At 40.3% G+C, this 16,543-nt stretch overlaps 1 protein-coding gene across 3 annotated transcripts in view; it reads right to left on the minus strand.

Annotated features, from left to right (window-relative positions):
* The window catches only part of LOC148901099 (glutamate receptor 3-like), a 205,863-nt gene that overhangs the window by 26,754 nt on the left and 162,566 nt on the right, over window positions 1-16,543 (minus strand). For all 3 annotated transcript variants that reach the window (XR_016118217.1, XM_089019967.1, XM_089019977.1), the window contains exons 13-16: window positions 12,723-12,827; window positions 6,501-6,707; window positions 3,539-3,912; window positions 2,794-2,992 (exon numbers count right to left, since the gene is read on the minus strand). Coding sequence is in view for 2 of the 3 variants with exons in the window: in XM_089019967.1 (XP_088876093.1) it covers window positions 2,794-2,992; window positions 3,539-3,912; window positions 6,501-6,707; window positions 12,723-12,827 (885 nt within the window). In the remaining variant the exon portion in view is untranslated. The remainder of the gene's footprint in view (window positions 1-2,793; window positions 2,993-3,538; window positions 3,913-6,500; window positions 6,708-12,722; window positions 12,828-16,543) is intronic.

Raw genomic sequence — 16,543 nt, forward strand, 5'->3', positions numbered from 1 at the left:
GTCTTCGTAATTTGAATACCACATACCCGGACGTCCCAAGCACCGACATCCATAAACCAACAGAACATAGAATTCTTAATGTTTTTCCATGAACTGATAGATTTGTAACCTGGCTAATGAGCTCTTCCTGTGAAGATGGCGTCCTTATCTGGGTGTCTTCCGAAGCAAAACATGCATAGTGAATCAAAACTACCCGTACAGTAGCTCTACCCCGCAGTCAATATGGGAAAGCAACGAGAAGAATGACCTAAACCTGTTCGAATTGTGACTTGGAAGCAATTAGTTGTTGGAAGATCCTTGAGGCTCTTGAGGCTATTCACTCAACTGGCGGGTAGACTTGCTATTGTTGTTGGCTTTATTTACAGTAGGATTTGGGGAGATTGACTCTATCCCTTTGTGAATCTAAATACAAATCCTCTTCATCTTTATGTTCCTTCATCTTATCAAAAGTATTTGTGAGCCACCCCGACTTGTCAAAAAAACGTTTCTGGATAAGACAAGTGATACCATCGAAAATTCAAGCACAGCTGATGTCATACACTTGGGATCATATGATAAGTTTGGGACACAGAAATTTCCAGCTGGCGAATGCCGTATGGATCTCATTAATGCAGTGTGTATTTTTTTTCCATGTCAAGCCTCCACAGCTTTAATTAAAAGTCACTCAGAATAGCAGTTCACACATGTCATTTTCTGTTTGAGCGCCGGGGTTGTAAGTAGGACACTCATTCGCAGAACCTGGGGAAAAAAAACCTCACTTGGCGATCACTTCTTAGGGGTTCCAAGACATATTGTGTCGCCATTGTCAGGTTGGATACCTAATCTATAATTGTCATCCGTCATCTTATAGATAAAAAAATACACCTCATATGTAGCTGCAGCATCTGAGATGAGAGCAGTAGTCAGTGTTTTTTTGCAAGTTGCAACATTCACGTTGTGTACAGTACAATGATACCTCAGGTTATGAACTTAATTGGTTCCTAGAAATTGTGTGTCAGGTGAAAAGTTCGTCTTCCAAACATTTATTTCCCATAAGGAACCATTAAAATGAAAATGATCTGATCCCAGGTCCCCATAAAACATAATTTTTCGACGAAATAAGCCTCAAAACTACACAAAATATACATTATTTTATGTATACAAGTAACATCCGAGTTACGACCAGTGCGACATACGACCACCCGTACTTACGACCACCCATACTTACGACCACAACCGCCAGACCCTTTTTGTTTTTTAATTCTACACCAGGCACCGCATTGTCCTCACAGCGCAATTTTGGCCAACCAGTATCTCACTGTCGCACAGAAAGTGATCGTGTAATGGCACCTAGTGTCCACCGGCCAAGGCGAAAGCCGAGGCGGATGGGCGTCCCCTCGCAGAACGAACTTTCATCGCGTGGCGACGAACTGTCGCGTTAGCACGGAGAGCGATTTTTCAAGAACGTGTATGTGTGGGAAGCCGTGCGTATTTGGGTCAGCAGAAAGCGTTTGCGCCGACACAGTAATAAAGATCGATAATACAAAATATAAAATTATTAAAATGACACTAAAAGTTATAAGATTTATAACTGAACTGTAAACATTTTGGTATGTAATAGTATTCAATAGAAAACATTCTTTAAAAACAACAGATTGACATCATATACTTTTCTGTCGTATAAACCTTGTGTAGGCCATTTTGAATGCTTTCCGATTTACGACCGCTTGTTTCAAGACCGTTTTGTCGGAACGGATCCCGGTCGTAACTCGGATGTTACCTGTAATATGTATATTGGTGGTTCTTTTGTCCCATAATAGCAAAAGTATCCTCGATAACAAACCATGTCCGCACTCAAAGAAAGAGGGTGACGAAAACTAGTCCGCCAGCCACCGTGGTGCTGTTCGACTGTGTGGTTTGGTGTTCTTTCGCCGAAAACTAGTCCGCCAGCCAACGTGGCGCTCCGTGTGGTTTGGTTTGTCCGCCGAAAACTAGTTCGTCAGCCAAGACTATATGCTTGCGAATTTAAGTTCATGAGCTAAAGCATTCCTAAGATGAGGTATCACTGTACATGTTTTTGCCAAGCATGTCTGTGTGAAAAAACATCATTTTCCAAAAGTCCTTCTTAGAGTTTTACACAAAGGTAAGTTTTCCTTTATGTAAGAAAAAATAATGTTCTTTTGAGTAGTTAGATGGCTGTTTCGTTATTGCCTCTTCCTTTCATTACTCTTAATTCAAAAGCCTGTAGAATTTATGCAAGACCTGTTGCAAGAGGTATTGCTTGCTGATCATTTGTTCGGCCTTTGGAAACTAATGTAGATTCATATTGTGGTTAATTTAAAACATTATTGCTTTACTGGTCCATTTACTCGTCGGACGTATTGCCCTAGCTACCCGATGTCTTCTTCAGACAGCTCAGATTGACCCACAGAAGTCTTCTTCATCATGTCCAATTTGCCAGCCATGGCGAGCTAACTAATTATATTTCATGAGCTGACCCATCTGAGTTTAAATCTGATGTGGGCGCTTGATTAGCCTCCTGCTTTTATCACCTCAGAGTCTTCCATGTTGTTATCACACATTCTGCTGACAGCTGCGGTACTTCCAAGGTTGCACACTGCAGTACTGCCGCATAAATTTCACAATGGTGTCAAAAGAGTTTGAGAAGCTCTTCTCATGTGCAGATCAAGATTTCTGTACTTGGAAAAGCTGAAGAAATCGCATTCCACACACCAAGTGTTTTTATGTTTCAACAAACCTGAAGTGTAACTTAATGATGTGCTTTGTGTGAGAGGTATCCAAAAAAGTACTCACCCTAAAAAACTCTTTTGTGGAACCTGAGTCCAAAGTGCCATATGCTATCTCAGTCTGCTTTGCCAGATCCTCAGCGCTCTCTATCGGAGAGACCATCCTCTCCACCGTCAAAAAGGCAGCCAGATTGGCTGTGTAGGATGAGATGATGATGAGGGTGAAGAACCACCACACACCACCGACTATGCGGCCTGAGAGAGACCTAATATCAGGAAGTCCGTGGCATTAAAAAGACAAAGAAATTATGAAACAAGGGTGAGACTTTCTGTCATGGCCCAAAGAAAGCTATACCATAGCAAATGCCTCTGAATGAATTGATCAGGGGTTAGACAGAGGTATTTCACACTGTATAGTGCCACTTAGCAGTTTTTTTTTGATGACGATACTAGTGCAGCGTGTTCTACCGGAAACAAATTCCTTGTGTGTTCTACATACTTGGCAATAAAGATGATTCTGATTCTGATTCTATCCAACATCAATTTAGAAGAGCAGACATTGTGAGCCACATGTTTTATTTTCAGGACGCATGAAATCAAAAATGACAGCAGGCTAATTTTGTGTGTATTTTTTATCTTATCCGTCCATACTGTGCCTAAAGTAGAGATTGGTTAATCAGTTACATACTGTACATTTCAATTCTTCAGTAGATTTGGGTCTTGGTTTCAGGAAAATGCCCGTCAATCTGTATATACTCCGTCATAACCAACTCTCACCCCCTTCAATTTAAAATCTTGTGTCGCTGACCTACCTTGGGGAGATGTCACAGCCCTGCTGCATGAAGGCGCCCAGAGAAAACCAGAGTGAATTGAAGATTCCAAAGTCATTGGGAGGATCGGGGGGCATCTGTGGATCTTTGGTTTCATCCTGTTCCTCAAGGTTCCATTCGTAAGGACTGAACCGACTGACCAGGAACAGAACCACGCTCACCCCAATATAGGCAAACACTATACACATCCAGATCTCATAGGCCAGTGGGTCCAGGAAGGAGAAAACGCCGGGCTTGGACTTTTGAGGCTTCTTTATCATAATGGAGATGCCCAAACTCATAAACGGCTTGGAAAAGTCTATCACTTCCTCTCGAACCAGAGTAATGGTGAGAGGTGCAACAGCTATATCTGCTCTCTGGAAACAGGAACATGCACAGTGATCATTAGTTATGACCTGCATGGGATGTCAAGTGCCCACATGTGAATTGCTGCAGCTGAAAACTTGTCAGTAGAGCAGATCGTTATCAGAAATGTTACATCATTTATCAAATACTGTACAAAACAGAAGACTGTACATCTTAAGACAGGCTGCAAAACACACATAGGAAAGTAATAATTTTCCACGGCCTATAAAGTTGAAAGTCAAACAAACAAACAATCAAACAAACACACATTAATAGTCAAGTTCATTTGTTAAGAAGAAAACAGACATTGGTGGACTGTGTTGATATTTGCATTTCCGGAACCACTTCATCCTCACTAGGGGTGCACACTGGACTGGTTGCCAGCCAATTACAGGGCACACAGAAACAAACAACCATCCACACTCACAGTCATGCCTAGGGAAAATTTAGAATGTTCAATCTGCCTGCCATGCATGTTTATAGAAAGTGTGAGGAAACAGGAGGACCTGGTGAAAACCCCTGGGGGAACATGCTAACTCGATAGAGGGAGGCCGGATCACAGTGTAGACAATGTGAAGCTGCAACTTTCATTAAGAATAGAAGTTAGCATATTGAAAAGTTTCATGTTGTTGTATGCTTAGTTGGCCCAACACAAGGCCCACAATGGAATCTGGCCTTGGACTAATTTAGGACTTCAGTCATGACATCAGTTCATGGAAAGACAACCGATTAAAACGTCTACGCTCCTGCTGAAGCCAAAAATGGCTGACATGGACACCAAAATACAGTAATTATGAATACATATTTGAAGTTGGGTGTTCTGTAAATTTAAATATGACAGTACAGTAAAGTCTGGTTATATCGATATTCAAGGGAGTCCGAAAAAATATCGATATAACCGGGACTATCGATATATCTGACCCTGTTTGCATGTAATTTTCTCCGGGCGTGCATAGAAATAGTATCGATATAACCGGGACTATCAATATATCCGATATCGATATAACGAGACTTTACTGTATTTATGCAATTTGTTGATGGCTATCAAGCTATCTCGTAGCTATCTATTTGCTAGCTAGCTAGCTTTCTATCTCTTTGCATTACTTCCGAATTGAGTGAACGCTGGTGCGTTTGGCTGCCGCTACTCACTCACAGAAAAACATATCCTGTGACTGTAAAGTGACCCAAAGAGTTTTGAAAAGCGCTTATAAATTAAATGTATTATTATTATTATTATTATTATTATTATTATTATGATTATTAAAAGCTAGTTCTATAATTAGTGGTAATCATAATTTTAACAGTGGAAGCTTTCATTAATGGCTTCAGTTCCAATTAAAAATGACAAACCCTTTCTAAACAGTACAAAAGGATTTCAGAAAAGAATGTAAGATTAAGTAGATTTCCCTTTATTACACATTGTTCAATCAAAAAAAAAAATAGCGCTTTACCGTCTGTTTAGTCTTAGTACTGCATTGGGGAAACTGACAAACGACTTGCGTATGGCAGGCTGAAAATGTTTACAAGGTCAACTATAGAGGAGCACAAATAGACCTAATAAATACCAATGTTTTCTTTCCCGCTTGTCAACACACTTTTGTGAAGGGCTATAACCATTTAATCCTTGTGCAGGCGTAAGCAGCACCCAATCAATGGACGGGGAAAGAAAGCAATAGCAGCCTCAGGCCTAACCTTTGAAAAGACAACTGGAATCAAATTAATTTAACAGTCAAAAGGTCAGAATGTACACGACTATTAGTCTCGGCCCACCTGCTGTAAAATGATGGGCTGGTAAAGACTTAACGGTGTTGTGAACGATCTATTTTTTTGTTCACTCTCTATTCAAAGGAGTTGGAGTTTTTCCATTTGAGAGATCATTTAGAGAGCGCAGCACATCAAACCGAGCAATCCAGCAGGCGGACGGCTGGAAAATTGAACAGATGAGGAAGCAATTCGTCTATTCGTCTCCGATTCAACTTGCACAATGACTCGACACGCGGAGAGGCGTTCAAGGTAATGTCGGCGTTAGGCTTGAGCTCCGTCACACTTGAAACATGGCGTGACCCTTTGCTAATGTGCAACCTTTATAGAGTACAACGCATATGGATCTTGTTGTCTCTAACCGTGAGCCACCATTTAACTGTTGATTTTGTCAGCTGTGATTTTACAATGTGGCGTATTCATCGTACGCATCAAACACCCGAACACAATTACAGAGTCACTTCAAAGGGACACAATCCATCTCCGATTGAAGTGATTACACAGTGTTTGCCATCTGGACTCATTGTTTTCATGTACTTACCTCGCTTTCGCCTGCAAGAAAGGGAGATTTGTGGTTCTAAGCAAGACGGAATAATTGCAATGAACAGCACTGAGAAATGATTTCATTTTCTCCGTCTCAAGATGATCACCAACCCTCGCGTGCTTGTTGAGACTGCACTGGACAAATTCCCTTCAGGCATTAAGACTTTTTGGGGTGGGCAATAGCCGATGAGTTGTTGGTGATCAGCTTAAGACAGAAAAATGGGATCTCCTCTCATGTTGAAGTTCCTTGCAAACTGTCAGGTAATCAGTGAAAAACAAGGCTCCCAGTACTCACCCCATAGACCAGTTCACCCACCATCCCGTTCCATGCCTTGGTCTCGGGGTCTCGGGCTCCATACTTCCCATCCATTACTATAGACAGTTTGTACTTAATTCCAACATGTTTGGCAATCTCAGATGCTAAATCGACGCAGTAGCCTTCATATCTGTCATTCCCCTCCAGATGCATATAATTTTTCTTGTACATCACGTACGGAGCTTCCTGTTGGTTCAAACACACGCTGGTTTACTTGCCGCTGGGCACACATTCAGATCAATACACAGCATGATACAAGCATGCACTTATTATTAAATCGTGCAGTCACATTGGTGCATAGATTTAACGTATTACGTACTTGGCTAGTTGCTATACGGGGTGACTAAAAAAATGTGGTCCAACTCCAATTAGGCCCCATTTCTTAGTGTTTTGTCTGAATGAAATGAATGAAACTTTGGTCGTAACTAGTTTATTATATTGAAAACATCACATCAAAACACTAGGGTCTTTGGCCTGTTTTTCTCTGTACTAGAACATATGTCCTAGATGGCCTCCAATTAGCTCCGTGCATTTCCTGAGGTGCAGCACCAAGTTGTCCATGACGTTCTTCCAGACTGAATTGGTCTATTCATGAGCAAGTTCTGGTTCCAGGAAGACGGAGAAAGTTCTCACACCTCAAACCTGCCCCGAGATTGGCTGAAAGAGAACTTCGGAGGCCGAGTGATCAGTCTCAAGACTGATTTTGAGTGGACACCCCATAGCCCAGACCTTAGCCCCCAGATTTTTTTTAATCTTTGGGGCTATTTTAAGGACAGAGTCTACGCATTTAAACCCAGAACCATCACGGAACTCAAGAAAGCCATCAGGGAGGAGATGAGAGCCATCACCGATTCATTCTGTCAGTCTGTTATAGATGGCCTCCATTTAGCTCCGTGAATTTCTTGAGATGCACCCCAAAGTTGTCCATGACGTTCTTACGGACTGAATTGGTCCATCTACTCATGAGCTCATGAGCAAGTTCTGGTAAATTCTCACACCTCAAACCTGCCCCGAGATTGGCTAAAAGAGAACTTCGGAGGCCGAGTAATCAGTTTCAAGAGTGATTTTGAGTGGGCACTCCATAGCCCGGACCGAAGGCCCCATATTTTTTTTTCGTTGGGGCTATTTTAAGGATAGAGTCGACCCAGAACCATCGCGGAACTCAAGAAAGCCATCAGGGAGGAGATGAGACCCATTACCAATTCAGTCTGTAAGAACGTCATGGAACACTTTGTGCTGCGCCTCAAGAAATGCACAGAGCTAAATGGAGGCCATCTAGAACATATGCTATAGAACGGAGAAAACAGGCCAATGACTCTAGTGTTTTGATGTGATGTTTTGAAAAAAATTAACTACTTATAACCAAAGTTTCATTTTATTCGGACAAAACACTAAGAAACGGGGCCTAATTAGTGTTCGGGCCCATTTTTTTTGGGTCACCCTGTATACACACGCTCATGCATTAATGCAAAAGGAGTTGATGCATTGCAAATGCACATATACGTTCTGATAATAGCAGCATGACGCCGTGGACACGCAGCTTTTATCAAGAACATGGAAGCCACCGAGCCCAATGCGCCCAACCCAATTGGAGCCCATGGGTGCAACACCGTGGAACCTTAAGGAGGAGTGAAGGAAGGGAGGGAAACATACCGTACTTGAACAGTTTCCACCAACTGATACTGCATTTTATAGGCCCAAAGGATCCCAAAATGTTTGACCTGAACTATGCTATTTGCACTCACACATTATTGATTTTTGTGGCGTGCGAAACAAGGGTGCGGAAAATCCTACTGGACCCGCCGCACCCTGCCCACCACCTTTTCCAGCGACTCGCCACAGGCAGGCGCTACTGACAGATACTTGTCCCTGTTCTTCTGTATGTTTCTGATTTGTGATGCGGTCGGTGTGTTGTGCGATGATGTTATGTTACTGTCACTGATACAGCTGACATTTTGTTTTACTGCACACCGCAGTTGCAATGTAAGTCTGATCAAAAGAATGATAAATATAAAAACAGCATGGCAGAAAAAAAACAAGCGGTATCACTTGGCGGAAAACTGTCTTGTGGGTACGTTTACACAACAGCAGAAATGTTTTGACTTTCGGTTCTTCTTGGTGTCAAAAAATATGCCCAACTGTAAATAAATATAGGGATGCATCTGGGAAATTAAAAATAGGGGCCAGTTGGCCCCCTTGCGTCTAAAAAGGGGGCCACATTCTAAAAGGGATGGGGCCCGATTTAACTGGATATCCTAAGTGTACTAAAACGATTGAAATAAACCAAATACATTCATTGGCGCATGACATGCCTAAATTGCAAATGAAAATCCATTATTTGAATAAAATCTATTTTTCTAATATATTAATAATTTTAATTTGATTAAATAATATATTCATACATAAAATAAACAAACATTTTCCACTTTCTTTAGTTACTACAGCCACAATTATTTTTAGCTAATAATAATACATTCAATTTAAAAGTGCCTTTCAAAACTCTCAAGGTCACTTTACAGTCACAGGATAAGTTTTTATTTGGGTGCGCAGCGGCAGCCACACGCGCCAGCGTTCACTCAACCCGGAAGTAACTCAAATAGATAAAAAACAAGCTAGCTAATAGATAGCTAAAATATGGCTAGCTAGATAGATATATAGTTATTCATCAAATAGATAATCAGCTAGATAGCTATCAAGCTAATAGATAGCCAGCTAGATAGCTCAGATTGCCAGCCAGATAGCTAGCTAGCCAGAAAGATAGCTAATATATTGCACATAGATTGCAAATAGCGAGGTATCACTGTATATACAGCTCAACCTTATCAAGATAAAATCAAACTTGTAATTTCAAAAAATGTTGTCACGCATATCCATAAATGGGAGTAATAATAATAATAATAATAATAATAATAATAATAATAATAATAATTATTATTATTATTATTATAAGACCATCAAGGGAACCAGCTATTAATGAAGTTTCTAGTGTGTCTGCCTGCAACTGTTGCAATATCACAACTTCCAAGATGACTACACAATCAATTCTGTGCTATTTTTATTTGATTATTATTTATACATATTATATATCGTAAACCGAAAAGTTCGTCAGCCAAGGGGTTCGTATACCGAGGTATCACTGTTTGCAAAATGCACTAATCGTAATAGACTTGCGCCGGTCCAGATGCATCCCTGTAAATGCGTGTCATGTTTTTTTTAAATCTCTTTTCTCAGCAATATGTATTTTTTGAACAAATAGTCAAAACGGAACAACTTTAATCAGTTTTGTTTTAAAACCAGTGTTGTGTAAATGGCCCTAATATGAACAAAAAGGGAGTACTGGGAGGCTCAAGGGCTGGGGAGTCATTGGATAGGCAAGGTCAGCAAAGTGATGGGTGAGGATGGGGGTGGGCTTCACAAGTAAATGCCAATGACAGGAGAGAGACCAGAGTACCCCAATCTTATTTCAACATATTCAAGCTCTTTGCACTAGCGCACATTTAAAGGACAACCGACGTCTCAGGACAAGTTGTGTCCATGATTTGTAAAATGGCTTCAAATGACTTCTACTGAGCGTATTTTACAAAGATTCCACCGCATACAGCTATATTTTACGTTTTAAGACTCGCGCTGAATATTCCGGAAGTCTTGTTTTTGAGGATGTGACGAGTCCGTACGTGACGTCACTGAAGGAACGCCCCTGACCGAAAAAAGGACACATTGTAGCAGTCCTTCCACACGTCAATTTGCTGTGCTTGTTTGGTCTGAAAACATCATGTTGCACCAAAAAGAGCCAGAAGAGGGTAACCAAGCTCCATATAAGGAATTTATCAGCCTGTGGAAATTCCTCACAGGGAGCTTGGTCGCCATTTTCAGCCTCTTTTCTGGGACGCTACATTGCAGTCCAGATGCCTCAAAATGACACGAAAGGACTTCTTTAATCAATTGCAAACATGTATGCTTTCCTCTTCAGAACTATTTGAATCATTTTCATAACTGGATGTGTAACAAGAAAGCATATTCTCCGAATCTGAAGCCATTGTTTTGATTCTCCAGCAATGCAAGACGTCTTGGCGTGACGTCACGAACTGGGGGCGGGACTTTATGAAAATGCCCAATTCGCAGCTCAATTTTTTGCAGATTTTGGACACTTTAAGTCATTTTTATTGGTGTTTTGGATCTGACTAAAATATCGTACTGCGTGTTTTGGGTATTTTAGATGCTATAAAACGTTTTTCTGATGTCAGTTAAGAAACAAAAAAGTGACGTCGGTTGTCCTTTAAAAGTCTGTGGAGCGAGGGAGGAAATGCAAAACCACTCTCAATGCAAAGGAAATAGAGGAGTGTTGTGCTGGGTTTTCATCTCCTTGTCAAAATGCTGGTGCAGCTTATCTTTTCTCTTCCCCCAGCAGATCGTCGTTAACAAACAATCGTGCCGCTCAGGAGAGCGGGCAGCGTCATTTACAGGCGCACGCAATTAGAGTGCAAGTAGGGGGAAAAAATGGTTTGTTTGTTCAGTGCTGAACGCATGCCCTCACTTCAGAATCCGTCAAGAATTCCCTTTGGTTAACTCATCTTAGCTTCCGACTGTTTTTCTCAACTTGAGATTTTCTCCTCTCGACTGCTGTTCCTGATTCCAAATACAGTACGGACGCTCCCCAATTTACGGACAAGACACGTTCCAAATGGTCGTTCGTAAGGTGAATTTGTTTGTAAGTTGCTTCAGTGCTATATTTTGTGTGGAATGTATGTTTAAGGCTTATATAATCGATGAGAGTTTCTTCAGTCGTCATCAGCCAAAATGGAACTGTATAGTGCCACTTCGCAGTTTTTTTGACAACGATACTAGTGCAGCGTGTTCTACCGGAAACAAATTCCTTGTGTGTTCTACATACTTGGCAATAAAGATGATTCTGATTCTGATTCTGATCTGTACTTCTTTGAAGGTGTCGGACGTTTTGCTTCTCATCCAAGAGGCTTCGTCAGCAAACTAAAATATTTTGCTGGTAGTTTCGGCCCTATATATATTTCTACTGCCCATACGTGGCGGTGCCAGACTCTGCTATGATTGGTCCTTGCTCTCAGGTTGGGGGGAGCAGAGGACTACTCCCTGCGGCTACACTGATTACTTCTATTGTCCTGCCTGAGTATGGGGTCTACGACTGGCGTGATTGCCCCATTTGATCTGGTATCACCTCTCAGCATAACTAAGCCTATGTTGCTTAAGATGTCGGTTGTAGGAACGATCCAAATTGAACCTCACCCCACACTAAATCGCCATGATTTAGTGAAGGGTTTTGCTGTTTTATGAAAATAGCTTCTTTTACTCCCCTTTCAAACCATCTATTTTCTTTCGCGAAGATTTTAACCTCATTGTCATCATATGTAGATAGATATAGATATGAATAGGGCCGAAACTACAAGCGAACTAACAGCAAATTGCTGCTGTGGACTGCAAATGTCCCCTTTGTGGGACGAATAAAGGTTTTCTGATTCTGATTCCTTTTATCACTTTGCTGCTGTGAAATGTAAATTTCTCCACTGAGAGACTAATAAAGGCAAATTCAATCAAATACTATATATGTTACTACAAAAATGTTCGTATGTGCCGTTGTTCGTAAGTAGGGGAGCTTCTGTATGTGCTCTTCCATTTCATGCATTTTTCTCTAACCGTTTTCAACGATAGTCATCGCTTACCATATCATTAGCGTAAGATTACCAAATGGAAGTTTAACACAGAACAAATGGAAGGAGCAATCGAAGGAAAATAAAGAAAAATACCACAACGTCCTACAATTTGGCTTTTCCAATCTTGGAGGAGAATCATGATCATGATCGTCCTTAAGCTAGTCGATCCCAAGTGTCAGTGAACATTTACTTGATGAGGACAGACAGGTTTACTTACGTATGTAACTGATGGAGTCAACCATTACTATTGATACCATTATTGTGATGTCACTGCTACGACAGGCCACTGAAGTATGAACAATCAAAATGCTTTGACACCCACACGGATACAGTCGAAACACTCCACTCCCCCCCGTCGCGGGACGACTGTTTCGACATGTAGTGAGTGGATGGAAAGCAACACAAAAAAGATGTGGTTCTACCCACCCAGGACAGAATGTATCACTCAATGGAAATCAACACCATGACCTTGAGTGGCAGAATAGGTGAAACATTTCAAACAATTTGGAAAGTGTACCATAATAGTAGTGACCACAATCGTTCGGTTTTCCACTGAGGAGTCATTGGTGACCAGCGGGTCCATTATATTTACAAAGCGGGTGAACTCGTTCCAGTACCCGATCTGGAAAAAGAGAATTTGGGTTAGTGCTGGTTTAGTTTACAAAGGAGGATGACAAACAAACAAACCTGGCAGTTATTCCAACCTGAAAATAAAGAAGAAAACAAAAATAATAGTACAGTGATACCTTAGCTTACAAACTTAATTGGTTCCCAGAAAGAGTGTGTAAGGCGAAAAGTGTGTATCCCAAAAATGAATTTCCCATAGGAAACCATTAAAATGAGAATAATCTGTTCCCTTGTCCCCATAAAACATAATTTTCTACTTTCTAATTTTCGAAGCCTTAAAACTACACAACATATAACTTATTTTATGTATAATAAATGTGCTACGGTATTATAATTAAAGAAATAAACTGTACTGTATAATAAAGTTGTTGTATTTAGCTTTGTGATGGTCGTTGATGGCTTGATGGAATGGATAGCTTTTTGCATAAACTGTCTCAAGGAGCTCTGGGTTGTACATCTTGGAAGTTGATATATTGCAACAAATGCAAGCAGACACACTAGAAACATCATTAATAGCTGGTTCCCTTACTCGTCTTTTCATTTCAAATTGATGGCTAGTGCGGGTTATTTGTGGAGCCTGATTGATGGGAATTTTAACCTTGCAGTCTACACGGCCTTTGAACTATCAAAGTTGTAACAAGTCCAAATGTCACTGTTTTCTATCCATTTTGTCACTCTCTGTCATCCGCCTGTCTCTAATGTTTAAACCACATCCCCTCACTGCTGCGTTCTTGACCAATCACGCGGCTTTAATCGAAGACTGGGGGCGGGGAATAGAGGACCAAAACAAGCCGGCTGCCATTTTCTTTTAGGAGAACGGGCTGGTTCGCGAACGACACATCATTGTGGCAGCTCCGTGTGTATCCCGAAAAATACTTTGTATGCCAAAGTACACAGACAAAGTAAAATACTCATAAATTTAACGTTTGTAAACCGAAGAGTTCGTAAGCCAAGGGGTTCGTAAACCGAGGTATCACTGTATGTAGTGACCCAAAAAAAGAGGGCAAACAATAGCACAAGACAAATGTTTCATTAGCTATTTTTTAAAATAAAAAAATGTTCTTATACCGTGACTATAAAGTGTCCTTGAGAGTTTTGAAAGGCACTTAAAAATAAAATGTATTATTATTATTAATATTATTGTTATTATTATTAACGTTATTATTATTAACATTATTATTATTATTATTAACATTATTATTATTATTACATGATTTTTTTTCCTTTAATCCAGTGTTGCTTTTCAATTGCTTTTCTGCGGTCGATAAGAAAATGACAGACAAGTTAAATCCCTCCCAGGTTTAATGGTAAATAATTGATATCCAAGCCTGTGAACTGCATACATGCTTAATAATTTAGCATATACAGTACAGTCAAACCTCAGTTTTCGAATGTCTCGGTTCTCATCCCATTCGGTTTTCAACCAAAAATGTCATTTTTTTTATGCCCCGGTATACAACCGAAATTTGGTTCTCAACCAAACTGAGTGCATCTGAATGCATCACTCGACTACCCTGTGCTTCCTTGTACGTCACTTCCTTATATGTCATGTCTTCCGCATTGTGACCGACGCATTAATATTATTGTTGTTTTATTTTTGTGAAAATGCTGATATATTTGCTTAAGATCTCCTGAATAGCATGATTTTAAAGCAAGCAGAGGATGGTTAGTGTGCCCTGTGTTTGCCCAAAGACAGCTGGGATAGGTGCCAACACGCCCCGTGGCAGAAAGAGAGAGATATTTTTTATATACAGATGTTAATGTTGATGTTAAAAATTGGTGAAAATAAGTTTGTTTTTATAGAATTTTACACATGACCTGCTCTATTATTATGTTTTTATCCGGTTTATGCGATGAAATACAGTAAAGTCTCGTTATATCGATATTCAAGGGAGTCCGAAAAAATATCGATATAACCGGGACTATCGCTATATCCGACCCTGTTTGCATGTAATTTTCTCCTTGCGTGCATAGAAATAGTATCGATATAACCGGGACTATCGATATATCCGATATCGATATAACGAGACTTTACTGTAGTTAAAAGGTTGTTTTCTAGACTTTGAACGGATTAAGATTTTTTACATTGATTTTAATGGTAAGTGCTGTTTCGGTTTTCGAACAGGTTTCTGAAACGGGATTATGGTCGAAAACCGAGGTAGCACTGTAATTCCAGTGGCTCTCCAGTTTCTTCCACAAAGCCCTGTCGTGATAGTTCCTCAGAATTCTGTTGTACAGATGCTTAACTCACACCAATGTCAAGTGTTTGTTTGCCCGTCTGAAAATAATGGCTCTTCTGGCTCACGATGAAACGCCTTTTTGCATATGCTGCTGCCAGTCATCTAACTGTTGCTGGCTCTGATTTTCACATTCCCATCTGGCCTCCATTTTTTTTTCTTTCCCTGTCAGATCTTTTAAATATTTGGGCCAAGCAGGTGTTACAAAGAAGGAGGAAAAACATTTACACAATGAATGAAGGAGGCCAGAATGGAGCAAAGTTTTGCTGCGGCTGTTGAGAACGTGTTGTCGGTTATTTCCACGGTATTGGAAACCTCAAATTAGTGATGCGTCCGTCTCAGTCGTACATGAGGGGTCTATCGATGAAAAGGTGTCTTCAGCCGTCATCTGTATTTCTTTGAAGGTGTCGGATGTTTTGCTTCTCATCCGAGAAGCTTCGTCAGCAAACTAAAAATTTGCTGGTAGCTCTGGCCCTATATATATATATATTTATCCGTAATTAGTGAGTTCTTCCTGCCTGCATGCTTTTGGGATGCGAGTTGTGTGTGCATTTTCTGTGTAGCTCTCTCTCTTGTTTCTATTTATAATTGTATTTTATTTATTGCATTCTATTTGTGATTGTATTTTATTTATTATAATACCTATGCTTGTCTGTCACTGTAAAGTGTAATTGAGAGCTTTGAAAGGCGCTTAAAATGTAATGTCCAGTGGGACCTTGGCTTACGAACTTAATTGGTTCCCAGACAGTGTGTAAGGCAAAAAGTATGTATCCCAAAAACTAATTTCCCATAGGAAACCATTAAAATGAGAATAATCCGTTCCCACGTCCCCATAAAACATAATTGTATACTTTCTAATTTTCCAAGCCTTAAAACTACACAAAATATACCTTATTTTATATATAATAAATGTGCTATAGTATTATGATTAAAAAAAATAAACTGTACTATACAATAAAGTCATTTTATTTACCTTTGTGAGGGTCGTTAATGGCTTGATGGAATGGAGTGTCCGGTTTCCTCAGCATTAAACACTTGATGAGGATCGTAGCCTTCTTCTTTCTCCATCTTGAGGAATGATCCCTTGTAGGTGCTTTCTCTGCGATAATTTTATCTAGTTCATCAATTGTGATCTTTTTACCTGGGTTAATAGCTTTTTGCATCAAGTGTACAGATGGCTTGTGCGGGTTATTTGTGGAGCCTGATTGATGGGATATTTAACCTTCCAGTCTACACTGCTTTTGAACTATCAAAGTTGTAATGCGTCCAAATTTCACTGTTTTTTTATCCATTTTCTCACCATTTTACTTGTTTTTTCCCCTTTTCTTTTTTTTTTGTTTCAAGCTCTGTCCTCTCCCTTTCATGTGTGTTTTTATCTCTCTGTCTGCCTGTCTCTTTAATGTTTAACTCCCACCCCACTGCTGGGTTCTTGACCAATCACGTGGCTTTAACCGACGACTAGGCGCGGGGAACA

Source organism: Hippocampus bargibanti, linkage group LG02, assembly GCF_051943395.1.
Source record: "Hippocampus bargibanti isolate YZ-2025 linkage group LG02, ASM5194339v1, whole genome shotgun sequence".
NCBI classification, from domain to species: domain Eukaryota; kingdom Metazoa; phylum Chordata; class Actinopteri; order Syngnathiformes; family Syngnathidae; genus Hippocampus; species Hippocampus bargibanti.